The following is a 14,992-nucleotide window of genomic DNA, read 5'->3' as shown; positions in this document are numbered from 1 at the left end:
ACCAGTAAGAGAACGTAGGCAAAGGAAAAACAGGGGGTGAGCAATCGCTTACCAGACAGAGAGGAGGGCACCGACTAATAATTAATGAGGCAATTTCTTCTCTTATTGGAAAGAGTTCCTCCTCAGAACCAGAAAGTGTGTGGGCACACGCGCATTATCTGAGTGAGTGTATCTCGACTTGGCTCAGAGTGATTCTTGCACAATATATTTGAACAGCTGTCGAAGATATAGAGTAGACAGGCGATACTGGGGAGGAGTTAGCTACTGCGGTCAGGTCAGCTGAGGTGACTCTTACCAGGGCTGGCATGTAGAGTAGGAACGTGAATTAATGTGCATGCATTTTTGATGTATGCATAACTCAGAGTATATATAGTGTGCAGTTAAACACGACCCTGACATCATCAAATGGTCCAACAGAGGTTTTAAGAGGTGGAATTACGGCCCCCGAGCCTGGTGTTGCCACATTCGGTTGTCATCAGAATATAAGTCTGGAGCATTTCAACTTGTACAGGAAAGAAACGCCTGCACTCAACCGGGTAGTCTTAAAACCGTTTTGTTGATTGAAGCATAATCAGTTCCCAACGTAGTGACTCCAGACCAAATATTCTGCCTCAAAAATCTTGTGGTTCTGGGAAGTTAGTCTAGCTTCCAGGCTAACTACAGCACCCGAATCACTCTTCTTCTTCCCACGAATCATTGTACGTAAGTAAAAAACACACGTCTGTACTTGTGTCAGGAAACCAGGTGGTTGGCCACGATTTGCAGCAAATTTCTTGCGGTTATCATGACTTACGTCTGCGTTCTGATAAGCAGTGACGGCGATGAACTGGGTCTCCGGGAAGATGAAGGTCTGAGCTTTGGAGGAGAGGAAGGGATCCTCCGAGCCGTCCTCCTTCACCTCCACGATGTGAAGGCGAGGTTGGTACTTGTGGAGCGACTGGAGGACTATCATCTTTTTGATTAAAAAAAAAAAAGAATAACAAATTAGATGCTTATTTCACTTTGCTACAGGATCATCACCAATTTATTTGCACAGATTTCAAAGGAGTGTTTTTGTTAGGCATTGCATGCACACACAAATAACAGGTAAATGGATAGTACCTGCGCCACATTGTTGGTGCTGCCCTTGTTGTTGGTGAGCTTGAGCTTGCTGAAAGACACTTCTTGTCTCATCCAATGAGCTCCGGTGTTGGGAGAGTCGGGGTGCATGTACATCCTGTTCCCTGCGTGCACCAAAGTAAACCATGAGTCACATTTATCACTCTGAATCATCCACCTTAGAGCTGCTGATCTAAAATAGACTCCCTAAAACTGCTGTTATTTGCTATTTCACACACTTAAATGAGCAAAACTGTCAAGATCAACTTGCAAATATAAATGTTAGAGGTGAAACCGCTGTGTATAAAACCTTGAATAGGGAGTTGTCAGCACCAGATGAAGAGATGCAGACGTCACTAGCCCACAAACAAACCAAAAAAAATGTAAATGCTAATTTGGTTTGATAAGTGGGAAGGTGAAAAGCTAGTTGACGCACCACAGTTCCTCTGAACCTCATCAACACAAAAAGAGATGTTTTCACTCCTTAATGCACGGCAGGATACAATCACAGCACCAATATTTTTCACAGTGTTACCACAATGACCTGCTAACCTTATATGTGCACACCACATAAGTGAAATATTAAATCTAATTGAGTGAAGTTGTTTCACCACAGTTTCCACAACTGTAGTCACCTTTCCACAACACCTGGCAGATGTGTTAAAACACCTTACAGTTTCTCTCATTTATATAATTGTGGTTTGTCTATCATCAATCACACATAAAATGTAACTTAGGCAGACTTGCTATTTCTCTCTTATGTTGTCTTTTTTTTTCCCTGAGGTGTGAACGACAAGAACAAAAGGTGGAGGAGAGGAAATGGTTCTTCTGCTCTGCTCTGTGAACCTTGTGCGCTCCTTGTGTTTCCCAAGTTCTTGTCTTGGTCCTTGTTTTTTGGGGGGGGATTTGTGTTCTCCCTGTGTCTGCGTGGGTGCTCTGGTTTCCTCCCACCTCCAGAGACATGCTCGTTAGGCTGATTGGCCCTAAATTGTGTGAGTGTGAGTGCAAACGGTTGTTCATGTTGGCCCCCGCGACTCTAGTGAGTATAAGCGGTACTAGAAGATGATAGTAGAAGATGAGATGAGAGATGAGATAGAGAAATTGCTCATGGCCTAATATAACAACGATGCTAATATTTACAAGCGTTTACCAAAGCCAGTTGCTAATGACATTTTTTGCTCCTGACTTATCTAATACTTCCATATGTGTTTTGTATTTTTTTTTTTGAGACATTATATTGGTTTTGGAATCAAGAAGTTCTCAGATGAACATGTTGCTGCTAATATTTTAGGCAGAGGGTTTGATACAGGTAATACAGCTAAAAATAACACCGACTGAAGTGAATGTGCTAATTCTAGTAGATGTATTCGGTTGAACTTGAACATGTTTTATAATTAAACTGAAGCTATAATTTAAGAGTCCAAATGTCCACAAAATCTTCTCACTCTAGGGTTGCATCATGATGCATGTCTCCTCTGCCTCACTGTCTGCATGTAGGTTTGCATCAATATTTGCTAAATAAACCACTTCCTCGCAATCTTCCATTCTTTCTTGCACGCACTGAGCTGAGGGTCTGTCTCCTCCTCCACAGATTGACCAGAGTTTGTGATCATTTCTCAATATGAGTCAGGAAACCTCAGAGATAAATATGAGGTTTCAGGTTGCTTTAAAATTTGATGGCTACTTTTTTTGTTGTTTTTTTTTGTCTCAAATGAGCCACACTTCAAAACTAATTACTAAAGCTTTAAAATACTTATAATGGACTAAATGTTCAAAACTTGTCGTGTCGTGGAGGTATAAAGCAGCATAAACTGAAATGAATCAGTTAAATTACATATACCTTAAAGTCGTACCTTCCACTATTGCTACAATATACACCAATCAGGCATAACATTATGACCAGTGACTAATATTGTGTAGGCGTCCCTTGTGCCTCCAAAACTGTTGTGACTAATCAGAGAATGGACATGAGCCTTGTTGTTGTGAGTGGGGGCCTTTGGGTCCGATGGGTTGAGAGGAGGGGGCCTCTGTGGATCAGACCTCGGTGGATACTTGATCAGTTTGGGATCTAGTGAATATGGAGGCCAGATCAACACCTTGTGTTGTTTTTCACGTTTTTTGAGTTGTTTCTAAACTGTTTGCGTGTCTGTGTCAGGCTGCATCCTGCTGGGGATGGCTGATGCCATCAAGCAGTGTCATTGCTATGGGGCGGGGGTGTCTGGTGGGTGGTACGTGTCTAAGTAACATGAATTCCAGTTCTGAAAGTTTCCCAGCAAAACACTGTATTTTTACAAAACGTTCAGTTATTTATTTAATTTATTTCTCCTTTCGGTGGTTTTAATTTTGTGGCCGATTGATGTATGCTTCCTAATCTGTATGGTAATTTGTCCTTTTCTAAAACCCATGTTGCAGTAATAGAACCGTACTGTATGATGTGTTTTCGTTTGAAACATACCTGGCATGTTACCCTCGGCTTTCCCACACTGGACCCACTTGCCGCCCTGGTACCTCCAGTGGTGCTGATCAGCCAGAACCACGTCCACGTAGACGTTATAGTGGGCAGACGGATCCAGAACGCTGATGTTGAAGCTCAGAAAGGGAAACATCCTCCTGGATGAACACAGGACAAAACACACATGATCATGCGGAGCTGTTTACATGACATTTAAATGTGTCAACAACATGTTTTGTTTTAAATATACCCCCCAAAAAATGTCCGGGTATAAATTTAATTAGATAACATTATTTTATCCTTTGAAATCTGATCAGTACTCAAAGTGTTTATGCACCTTTTGAGGAAACAAGAAGTACGACTGTTATCAGGGTGACGCGATCTACTGAAATTTTGCAATATTTTATTAGCATAAACCACCATGAATGAATGCAGGGACTTTTTTGCCTGAGAGCACATGCAAATAAAACACAAAATCCTTAAAACAGTTAAAAAAAAACTATGGCAGAAATGCATGCTGGGAAGTGTGCTTATGCATTGACAAATCTTTGAGAATTTAATGAGTTAATTGAAGGTATAGCAGCTCATTTAAGTCAAAATTTTTGTTAAAATTGGGTTCAAATTTATGATGAGTTGATTCTTCTAAATACCTGCAAGATGAAGCAATGAAGTCATGACATTTAATTTCTTGCTGATTGCACAGTTAATTTATACGCCTCTTCTTCAACCGTCACTGTGGAAAAACAGCCAAGTATGACTTCTTACTTCCAACGCTCAACGTTGTATATTTATATAGACTTGTTCCTGAAGTGCCTTGTGAAAATCCTACAATACCAATGACGGACAAGCAGCTTTACACGAGCTCTTTGAGGATGACGGTATGTATGTGCTGTAAGTAAGGCAGGGAGGTGATATCGGGTTGAATGTCAAGGCTACAAGACTTTCTGTTTCTTCAGCAGCGGAAGAATCAGAGTAGGAGTAATGGATGAGAGGTGGAGGGGACGGCTGACTCTGTCGGTGAATATTTAATGCTGCTGTTAATAAAAGATGCCTCAGAAGATGCTCTTGATTGCTGGGGCTTTACTTGCTGAACTTATTTTGATCACTGAGGGATTCAGTGAGACGAGGTAACCGGGAGGTCAGGGTGTCCCGTGGCTCCGCGGTCCAAGGAAGGAGAGGGCGAAGCTGGGTTAAACCCAGAGAAAGACACACAGTAAAATAAGACACCAAATTCACAAAGCTACAAACAGACTTGACAGAGATGCAGACCCTGTATACACTAAACATCCAGGGTGCTTCGGGGTTGGAAACCCTGCTGAGCCATTCACTTTACATTATAGAGCACAAAGCAACACTAAATGCATGAATGTTGTAATCCTTCTGAGGAAATACGTTGCATATGTATCACCTTGTTTACGGCCTTTCCCTCACTTCTTATCATACGGTGGCACTAAGATGTGTCATCTTTCAGTGGTTGCACTGATTCAAGAGATTCTACTGATATACTGGCATACTCTCGTGCCAGAGAGCCAGAAGCCTTTATGCAGAACTTATTATAATGACGTACGGTAAGCAATATATTAGTAATGTCAATAATCATATTTAAATTAAACAATTGGCCTCGCTGAGTTACCTCACTGAGGAATTGAAATTTAGAATTCCCTCTTAGGTTACAATAAATATTTTCACCAAATTTTAGGGTAATCTATTAAATATGCATTAAGATATGTTTCTAAAAACATATCATCATATAAACAGTAATTGAGTTGGTGGTGGCATTTCTGGGAAACTCAGGGGATTCCCAAAGTCTGTAACATTCATCCCCAGCGTGCAATCAATGTTTCTACCAAATTTTAAGCCAATCCATTAAATATGTATTGAGGTATTTCAATAAGTGAATACAGCCACTGAAATGGTGGTGTTACTAAAGGGAAAGGCATGGGCTCATCCTCTGGGTACAATGAATTTTATCACAATTCATCAAATATGTTTATTTAAATATATCACTAAAAGGGGACCATGAAGGGTCTCTCCAAAATCAGGCAGTTATTGAGAAAATTCAGACTGAATCTAGGTGGTGGACCAGCTGACCTACCGCCGGTCCCGCAGGCACACATTACAATCCCTAGAGCCATGATGCTAGCCAGGCTAAAGAAAAGCTACTGCTAAAGCTCACAAATTACTCACAAATGGTTCAGATTGAATCATGCTAGCTGCTACCCTCTACTTTCAGCCTCTATACTAAGCTACGCTAGCTAGGCTATGTCAAGAAAGTGAACTAGTGTTCTCCCAAAAAACACACAGAGGCCACCTTGTCAGAAGAATTCCTTCATGTGATTCTCTTTCTCAGTCTATGCTTGTTTACAAACCTACGATGTACTCTGGGACCATATGAAGTTGCCAGAATGTGGCTGGTGTAAATAAATCAGGGCAGCATGTTTGACATTTGGCCCAGCTGTTTTAGCCCCTGAGGCTATGGAGCATTTGTAATGAGTGATGGGTAACTCCCGCTGCCCTCCATCCCTTTGACTTGTCCAACATGGAGAGTATTTTTAAACAACATGTGCTGCCTGAGGTGGCTTTGCACCGCTACTCTATAGTATTGAAATGAATTTGGCTCTTCATTAGAAATTAACTTAAAAGAGATGTACGGAAGTGATCACTGTGTACATGAAGTGCAGGGCTTAGATTAGTCATTGTCCGGAAACACCCTTTCCGGAAACACTTGCTTTGCGGGTGGAACAAATTGATAAAATTTATTGTTTGAAGTGAAGTTAATGCTATATGTTGCTGGGTTCTTTAGAGAAACTACAAAACCCCGTCAACCCTGGATGGAAATTCATCTAATTTAAATTCAGTGTCCGCCCTGAAGCAGCTGGGTCATTTAGCAGTGTTAAAAGAAGTCAGGTGTGTAAAGAGACAATGAGTTTGGGGCTACTGTTAGCATGCTACAGTGACACCTGCAGGGCTTGACATTGCTGTTGAGGATAATTATGAGCACATTGCCCTGAGTCTGTGTACACGCACAGCAAAAAGAGGTTGTTACATGTATTGCATTTGCACACAATAAATTCAGAAAGTATGAGAGATAATTCATAACATTGGTTTAGGGTTATTATTTGATCAGATCCTGATCCTGATCCTGATTTAAATAAAAATCTTCTCTTTGTTCATGAAATCCCATAATGTAAATGGAAGTGGAGTGAAATGGAGTGAAATGGAGTGAGTACTAATCTACCCCCCAACAATCCAACAATACCCAGCTACAGCGCCCCCTAAGGGTCACCAAAAGCATTTTTGTACTCATTGCCAGGTGACAGTAAAGTTACCTGGCAATTCGCACAACATTCGCAAACCCCTCTGACTGATATGAACCAGCCATACAATGTCAGTTTAGGGAAAATCTGTGCAGATACAGGGGGTCCGCTACCCCTAGGGGGTCTGCAGAGGAACTGCAAGAAGGGTTGCAAAATCTTTGGTTGATTAGACATTTATATATATATATATTTTTTAATTTTCCTCCACAATTTAAATTTTTTATATACACATTAACCTGAATCCAACATGGAGTCAGAAGACGTTACCGCCTCCCTTGTGTTGCACATGTTTGAAATAAAAAATAAATAATATTATAATATGTAGCTTAATACTGAATGCAAATTCAGTATTCAAAATATTTCATACTTATAAATAGCACTGGGTTGAGTTTAATATAGAACATATATGGTAGGTTGGGGGTCCCTACTTAATTTCTCCATCAGTTTGTGGGTGCTTGGCCTGAAAAATGCTTTGTTATATGTGTTCACTGTTTGTTCTTGAGCACAGCTCAGCTGCTACAACCTGCTTTAGCAGCAACCACGATCAGGTAAACCAGATTTGGTTACCTCTCTGCCTGCACTGGTGCAGACTTGTGCCTGGGCACCTATAGGCACAACCAGGAGTGATCTGCTCCTGTCTAAACAACAGCTCAGTCTTTATTGATTAAAGTAAAATAAGAACCCTAACTTTGACCCTTAGAAGGCCCCCTACACTACACTACACTAATCATTTACAGTCTTTTCATAATTAATTCATGCCATTGGGTTTCTGTGTTCCTATAATCTACTCTCTGTCTCTTCTGATCACCTGATCTCCCCCTCCCCCCTCCCCTCTTCCTCATCTGTTTCAGGTCTGCTCATCAGGCAACCCGTTGAAGTTGATTGCAACCTCGTGAGCTTGTGGTTACAACATGGGAAGTCGTGTACCCAAAATGCTTGCCGTTCAAGTGGTAACGTCAGCCATAAGCTGCTGGTAAACTGCTGGCATCAAGAAGCCACCGAGTCAAACAGTTGTCGAGAAGCTAACAACCAGGTAAATGAATGTAGGACAAAAGTTTTTTAGTTTCTGAGTATCATTTTGCATAGCAAATTTATAAAAGTACAAATAAATACTACAACATTTCGAATATCAGAGTGAGAGTGGGCTCCTGCTGCTCGTACAACTAATATGCTCATCAGTTTGTGCTGCAGGTTTCTAGTTTTAAGTAGTTGTTTTGTTAAACCTACCTTTTCCTTTTCAAAGATAACTTTTTACTTTATTCAACTTGCCTTTTGTGTCACGTTCTTGGGTCCTGATCTCTGACACTCATGTTTTATCAATCCTAAATATTATCTTAATTGTAAAAATATTATCTTAATTGTACTGTTTTTAAAGCCCGCGGGAGCCTACTTCTTTTTAATTTAATTTTTTTTAACTTTATTTAAAAAAAAAAAAAAACTTAATCTTTCCATTTTTATTCCTTGCATCAAAACGTCTCCTGACTTAACCTTTCAGAGAGCGTATGTGAAGAAGCATTCATATGGTCCAGTGCGTGCTGTTGTGCTCTTTATCCTTGCAGGCCGTCGCACACTCTTCTTACCCTTCACTGGTAAGACAAAACCACACACTGAACAGTCCCAGTTGGGTCTTTCTGGCTACACTGCGAGTCCAGTTTAACAATCAATCATAGTTCTCGGTGAAACACTATCATGGCAGCGGCCCTTTAGTGGCTCGCAAAGAACAGGTGAAAGGGCTCTTCTTCCACTGCAGCGTTTAATACGAGTGAAAACAGAAACTTGGCTGTTCAGCATATGAATAGAACAACCTACACTGCGAGAGTAGATAACAGATGAATAGTTATCGTTTTTGCTCTATACTGATATTGTCAATTCACTTATAGTGAGGCCTTTTATAGGAAATCAGAACTCGGCGAGGGGGGAAACCAAAGAAAACACAACACAGAGGGGTATTTGCATGTGGGGGTGGCTCGTAGGCTTCATGTACAGAGTTCACTGAGAGAAGATGAGGAACACATGTTCGCGTGCAGATATTTTCAGTGTGGCGGTGGTGTTGTGGTAACAAAAGGTACAGTAGCTAAACTGCCTTTTTACTACAGTGTTTCACATACAAGTTTTAATTTTAACGCGACAGACAGAGCCGCTGCAAAAACAACTGTTGTCTGAAACTTCTGAAACCGCCTTTGGAGTAGGCTGAGGGGCACATACATGAATGTGCTGCGGAGGCCACGGGGAATCAAAGCTGCCACTACAAGATAAATTCCCTAACCAACCAGCCAGCGTAGGGTTCTATTTCACAGAAACTTAAGTAACAACAAATGTCTGGTTCTCCCTCAGCGTGATCCAGGTGTGTTTGCACATGAGGACTCATAGCTGAAGTCTGTTTTAGACAAAAAAAAATAACATGGAGACAGATGAGTGTGGTGGAGCAGCCAGTAATACAGAGACAGTGACATTTAAAAAAAAAAAAAAAAAAAAAAAAAATCAAACTAAACTCCACATGGATGTTGGGGGCTGGCGGTAGGCGGAGGACGCGGAAGGGGGAAGCGGAGGTCGGAGGACGGGGGGAAAAAGGAAAGAGCAGAGGGTGGAGTGGAGGGAGGATGTGAAGGGTGGAAGGTTTGTCCTGGGGATGAGTTGCAGTAGCTTAAGAGGGACCGGGTATTCACCGGGGAGAGGACTTTTCTACATGAACGCACCCGCTGATTCATCCAGACAGGAGTTCAGGTCCAGTTTTTGTCACTGTGCATACGCTTGATCATCTGTGACGAAAACATGCCAGTCTACAGCTGCTGCCGGACACAAGCACTCTTTAACACGCAGACACTCCTGGTTGACTTACTGCGCAGAATCCAGTCACTAAGGTGCAGAAATTTCCACTTTGGAGGGCAGTGTGTCACCTGATCCGATTGATTTTTATGCTGGAGAAAGGGCAAGGTTGTTGGTTTCTTTTTGTCAACGCAACAGCCAATTGGAAAGACCAAAACCAATAACAAGGTGGTTCTTCAACACATCCAACTTCCTGTCTGCGACAGTGACGTCTCAAGGGCCTAATTTCCTACAGTGAATATGTAATGCTGGACGGAGTAAAAGTAATGGGGTAATTGCGCGGCTCATTGATGCGTTTTAATCGTTTTGGACAACAACTAAGTGCTACGCCGCAGAGATTAACTGCGCCAAACCTTTGTTTCTGTGTGATCTGACGCCAACGAGTGAAAGAACAAACATACAGGTAAGGTAGTCACAACACCTCAACGCCTCTTTATTTCCAGCGAGAAACAACAACGTTTAGGCCGGCAGGAATGGTCCTGCGGTTCAACGTGCGGTGCACTTCACCACCCAACTTATTAAAGGAGTTTATGTGCACGGTAAGAGGAAGTGCTCGTGTAGCTATCTGAAAATATTGGCACTAGATGTTTCTGCGAAAAGCTGCATATGAACATAAACAGCTGAACAGGAAGTGACAGGTCATACCGTCAAAACCTTGAAATAGTCCCACTTCTGCTTTCAGGCGGAGAGAGAGAGAGAGAGAGAGAAAAGAATGAATGCACATGACTTCCAAACATTCCCCCGTGAAGAGGTATCCGCAAGCGCGAGGGATAAAATGACGAAAAATAAATAAAATCTGCTGTTTCCTGCGATTTGCACGTTTAATGTATTAAAACGTGAGGATCTTTACCAACTCTGACTTCCTTGGTGATGTGATGCATTGTTTTTTTTCAAAATATGACAAACCTTCTTTAAAGAGAGATCTGTTTTTTGACAAAAATTCAACTAACCTACTGGCTGTAGTTCTTTAAAAAAAAAAATTAAAAAAAAATAAATCCTACATTTCATTTTGACAGTGTGCTTAAAAACAGGAGTGCCACCAAATGTTTGGCATGCACGGCGGCGTGTTGGTTAGCACCAAGTTCTTTTATCTGCTTTGCACTTGCTCTTTAGAAACGTATCGGGAACTAAATATAAATCAAAGGAATATTTCCTCTCTACAGAACTACCAGACATCATCAGACTGATGCATGTTTGGAGTCAGTGGAGCAGAGAGAGCAGATGAGCATGATTCCTCTGAGTCTGACGTTTAGCTCTGCATTATTTCCCTAAAAGGTGTTTTTGTGGTACGATCTCAGTCCTTTCTCCTTCCTAGAACACGCAGAACTTTGGTCATCTTGTTTGTGAGTTGCTCGCCATCTTTAAAGCTCCCGAAGCGTTTAAACTGTTGTTTGAGCTGCATGCCAACGCAAAAGGCCAAATGCGACTTCTGCGCATCTACGCTAAAATTTAGCAATTTCCCTCTAAGTTTATGTGCTTCTTGGAAACCATTGAAGGGAAAGGTTCGCTGGCTTGACTCATATCTGAACAGACACCACAGGTGAAGGATACATTGGCCAGACAATTGAACGCAGAGAAAATAATCGCTTTCTCTTTTCAGCTTTAGTCACTTGCCTTTTTTGAAACCGTAGAAAACCCCATTATTTGTCATCTAAACTCCCAATCTTTGCCTTCATTAATTTGCTTACACGCTGGTTACATCGTTTCGCGAACGTTGCCTTAAAACGGGCACCAAACGTAGGCCGAGGAGAGCCTGAAATGGCAACAAGTGAGGTGATCTGAATTTAGCTCATGAGAAGTGTAGATGAATTCGCCCTCCCCTTTTGCTACACACCGTGAAAATGTGTCTAGATTTCAAAGCCCAGGTGTGGTACACGAGCAAGCTTCTGAGAGATCTGTCAGGTTGTACACCCAGCGTCTAGTGGAGACTGAAGAAAGCGAGAAAAAAAGAGAATCTAGTCTTTTACTTCCTGCACTTCAAAGCTGCCTCACCTACTCGGCGTGGCCATCTAAAGCCTCAGCAGTGTTTGACCCTTCTCTCTACATTTCTCTAGAGTTTCTTTCACCCTTTCTCCTATAGATGCCAGTTTTTTTTGATTAACATTGCAGGCCCTCGGACTCCACTCTAAAAATCATAGCAAAATTATTGTGGAAGCCTGAACCCAGGATGAAAATTTAAGAAGGATACCGCTTCTGATATTGAAAGGAAACATCCTTTATTTTTAGTGTTCCTCTGCTCAACTTCGCCAACTTTTTTTTTTTGTTGTTGTTGTTTTGCTTCAAAAAGTCTTTGGCCTTCTCCCTCCTAACGCTTGCTGTTCCGCGGCTCTACTCATAGGAGATATAAGATAAAAGTAAAAGGGAAAGAACAGTTTCATCACCAAGATTTGAAATTTTCGTAATATGAGGTCTGTGGTTTCTGTGCAACATGAAAATATGCTTTTTGTCACTTGTGGAAGGATTACACCTCCGCACAGGGTTCACCGAGCCTTTTATTTTTTTTGTGTGCAATGTTTGTTCACAAAAAGTCTAGCGAGTATCCCTTTGCTCTGAGGCCCATCGAATTTAACATCATAATTAATTACATGGTGACAGAGAGATGAAGACTGACAGGGACGGCTAGGTCAAATGACAGAAAGCGCACGCACTTGGGTAAAAATACGAAACACGATAAGAAAACTCAAAAAATGGGCGAAGGTTAAATTTTTTAACAAAATCTGAAGAATGAGGACAGACATTTGTGGTGGTATTTTGTTCACATATAACAAATGCATCTTAAAAAATCATCTTAAGAAGAACTTCTGACTTTCAAAAAAGAAACTGAGCTGCACTCAAAATAGTCCCTTCAGTAAGTCATCCAGAAAGTGTAGAGAAACCATACAGGTCAAAGGGGACTGCTGCAAGAAGGTAACTTGCTGCTTTGAAACTGAAATTCTTCTAAAGCTACTACACTGTTATTCTTCCTGCCTTAAAAAAACAGGGTAATAGATAAAATCAACAAGAACACGTGTATGATGTGAAGATATATATATATATATATTAGATTTATTTTATTTATTTATTTTTTTAAAGTCATTTAAATGAACTTGTAGGTCTTCAGCAGGTCTAGCCCAGTTGTAAATATCAATGTCCTATTATGTGACAGCGCATTTGTTCCCTGTGCACAGATCCGAGCCATGAGAAACCCATGGCCTGAAACCTTCTGTCAAACACAAGTGTCGCGTATTAGTGAATTAATGCTCATCGACATGACTGCGTCTTAATGCTCGGTGACCTATCGGAGGGGCCCGGCAGCGCCGTCTCTTCCTCTGCAGGTCAGGAGCTCTGTGCTCCGCTGAGAGAGCTGCATGCTCCTGAGACGCATTCACATGCTCAGTTTTTTTGTTTGTTGGTTTGGTTTGTTTTCTTTTAATCGCAGTTTCGGTATTATCATTAAAAAAAAGACAGCACAGTATCGTGTTGAGTTTTAATTATCCTAAAGTGCCTCTGTAGGTGGCATCCTCTCTGTCTGAGCAGACATGCAGAACAGTTTCATTCACTCCTACTGAGTTTTGTGAAACCCGTTAAATATTAAATTCCCCAAAAGGGAATTGGTATTTCTAGATTTTGATGGACGAAACACGGGATGTGTTCAAAAAACAAACAAACAAACAAAAAAAAACAAAACAAACAAAAAAAAAAATTAATCCGCATTTTGGCAAAGTGGTGCCTCCACTGAGAATGGAAATAACAATAACGCGCCTGCTTTTCAGTGTAGTGGAGGACATTTTTGTTGTTGAGTGACTGCTGTGAAATGAAGAAATCCCTGTGACTTAAAAAGTCAAGCAGCCTGCAGCTGCATCGGCTCCACTTTCTTGGCTACTTTTTGAATCGGTTAAAAAGCTTTAAAGTCGCAGTTAAATACGTAAAATTGAATATTGTAATTCTTCTCTTACCAGTTTAAATTATTTGTGTGCATTTAGGTAATTTCTAGTAATTCCTAGCATTTAAAGGTGCTTTGATTATGACTAGTTTTGTGCAGAACAGCGTTTAAAAGATTACATTCAATATATATACTATGCTACACCCAAAGTTATTATTTGTCATTTTCTGTTAACTACAACTCGAAAGCTTCCAACAACGCCTGTCACCTGACCAGTGAGATGGAGGTGGCACCTGCAAAGTTCTGTACTGTAGAAAAAGACGAGCCAAGTACGACCCCTAGATTATGATCACCACAGGTTATTTAATTCCCAGTAAGAAGCCTTTTAAGTTAAATTGTGGGGGGTTGCTGTGGTGAAGTGGTGCCTCTCATCGTAAAGTTAAGAGTGAATGAGTAAATTAGAAAGTACTAAAAGGGCAGCGGTGGCAAATTTGCAATTTCCTTCAACCCCTTTTTTTTCTCAACTCTTGTTTTTTTTCTGTTATGAGTGCGTAAATAAAGGATTCTGGGGTTGCCTGTTGGACTTACCTCCCCTGTTTGGTGATTATCATCTCGGTTTGGAACTTGTGGAACTTGGCCCATAGCGGGTAGTTATTGAGCAGAGCCTGAGTCTTCCCGCACACCTGTAGCCCAGGTAAAGGGTAGAGAGGTGGCCGCTGGTAGCCGTGCTGAAAGCTCGCGGGGTAATTCTCCGCAGAAGGAGTGTAGACGTCTTTCCCGCCCGCATGAAACCCGTCTCCAGACGCGGGGATGTAACCCTGCCCTGCTGCGCTCCTTGGCGGAGACCGCACGCTGCCGTACGGGCAGCTGCTGAGGGTCTGTGCGTAAAACCTGCTCGGCTGCGCTGCGTACCCTCCCACCGCCTGGTCGGAGTGGTACGGCAGACCCAGGGCGTCCTGTCCGCTCTGTACAGAGTCCGGGTAGTAGAACCTCGTGTCCTGAATGCCCATTTTAAACTCGGCTAGATCCTTGCCGCCGCGGTGGAGGTGACTGCTGATGTCGACGCTCTTTCCGAAAGTTTGCGTTTCAGTCCCATTCAACATGCTGAGGTAGAGGTTGCCACCTATGCCGCCCATTTGCAGCCCCTCTCCCGGGCTGTGTCAAATGTCATAAGTTTGCGCGCAGGCGTCCAGTTGAATAAAATCATGTACAATTTAAAAAAATAAATAAATAAAACTCACAAAACTGCTAAGCGTGGACTCTTCTTTATCACCTATGACTCAAAGCGCTCTGACATGTTCTGAATTCAGTGTCTCCGTCGCTCAGAGAAATAGAAACATCCCTCAGACGCTCTTATTACACAGCTTATCTATGAACTTTTTTTTAATGGCCCGAGCAGGTGATTGTCTTGTCTTTTTTGACGTGTGGAGTCGCTGC

General features: G+C 41.8%; 1 protein-coding gene across 1 annotated transcript in view; it reads right to left on the bottom strand.

Annotated features, from left to right (window-relative positions):
• Nucleotides 1-14,992, bottom strand: part of tbx21 (T-box transcription factor 21) — a 19,256-nt gene extending 4,264 nt beyond the window's left edge. The window contains exons 1-4 of the mRNA XM_047609456.1: nt 14,144-14,992; nt 3,554-3,708; nt 1,102-1,223; nt 794-952 (exon numbers count right to left, since the gene is read on the bottom strand). Coding sequence (XP_047465412.1) covers nt 794-952; nt 1,102-1,223; nt 3,554-3,708; nt 14,144-14,691 — 984 coding nt within the window. The 5' untranslated portion in view covers nt 14,692-14,992. The remainder of the gene's footprint in view (nt 1-793; nt 953-1,101; nt 1,224-3,553; nt 3,709-14,143) is intronic.

The sequence above is a fragment of the Mugil cephalus genome, chromosome 16 (genome assembly GCF_022458985.1).
Source record: "Mugil cephalus isolate CIBA_MC_2020 chromosome 16, CIBA_Mcephalus_1.1, whole genome shotgun sequence".
Lineage (NCBI taxonomy): Eukaryota > Metazoa > Chordata > Actinopteri > Mugiliformes > Mugilidae > Mugil > Mugil cephalus.
This window is presented reverse-complemented; position numbering and strand designations above follow the sequence as displayed.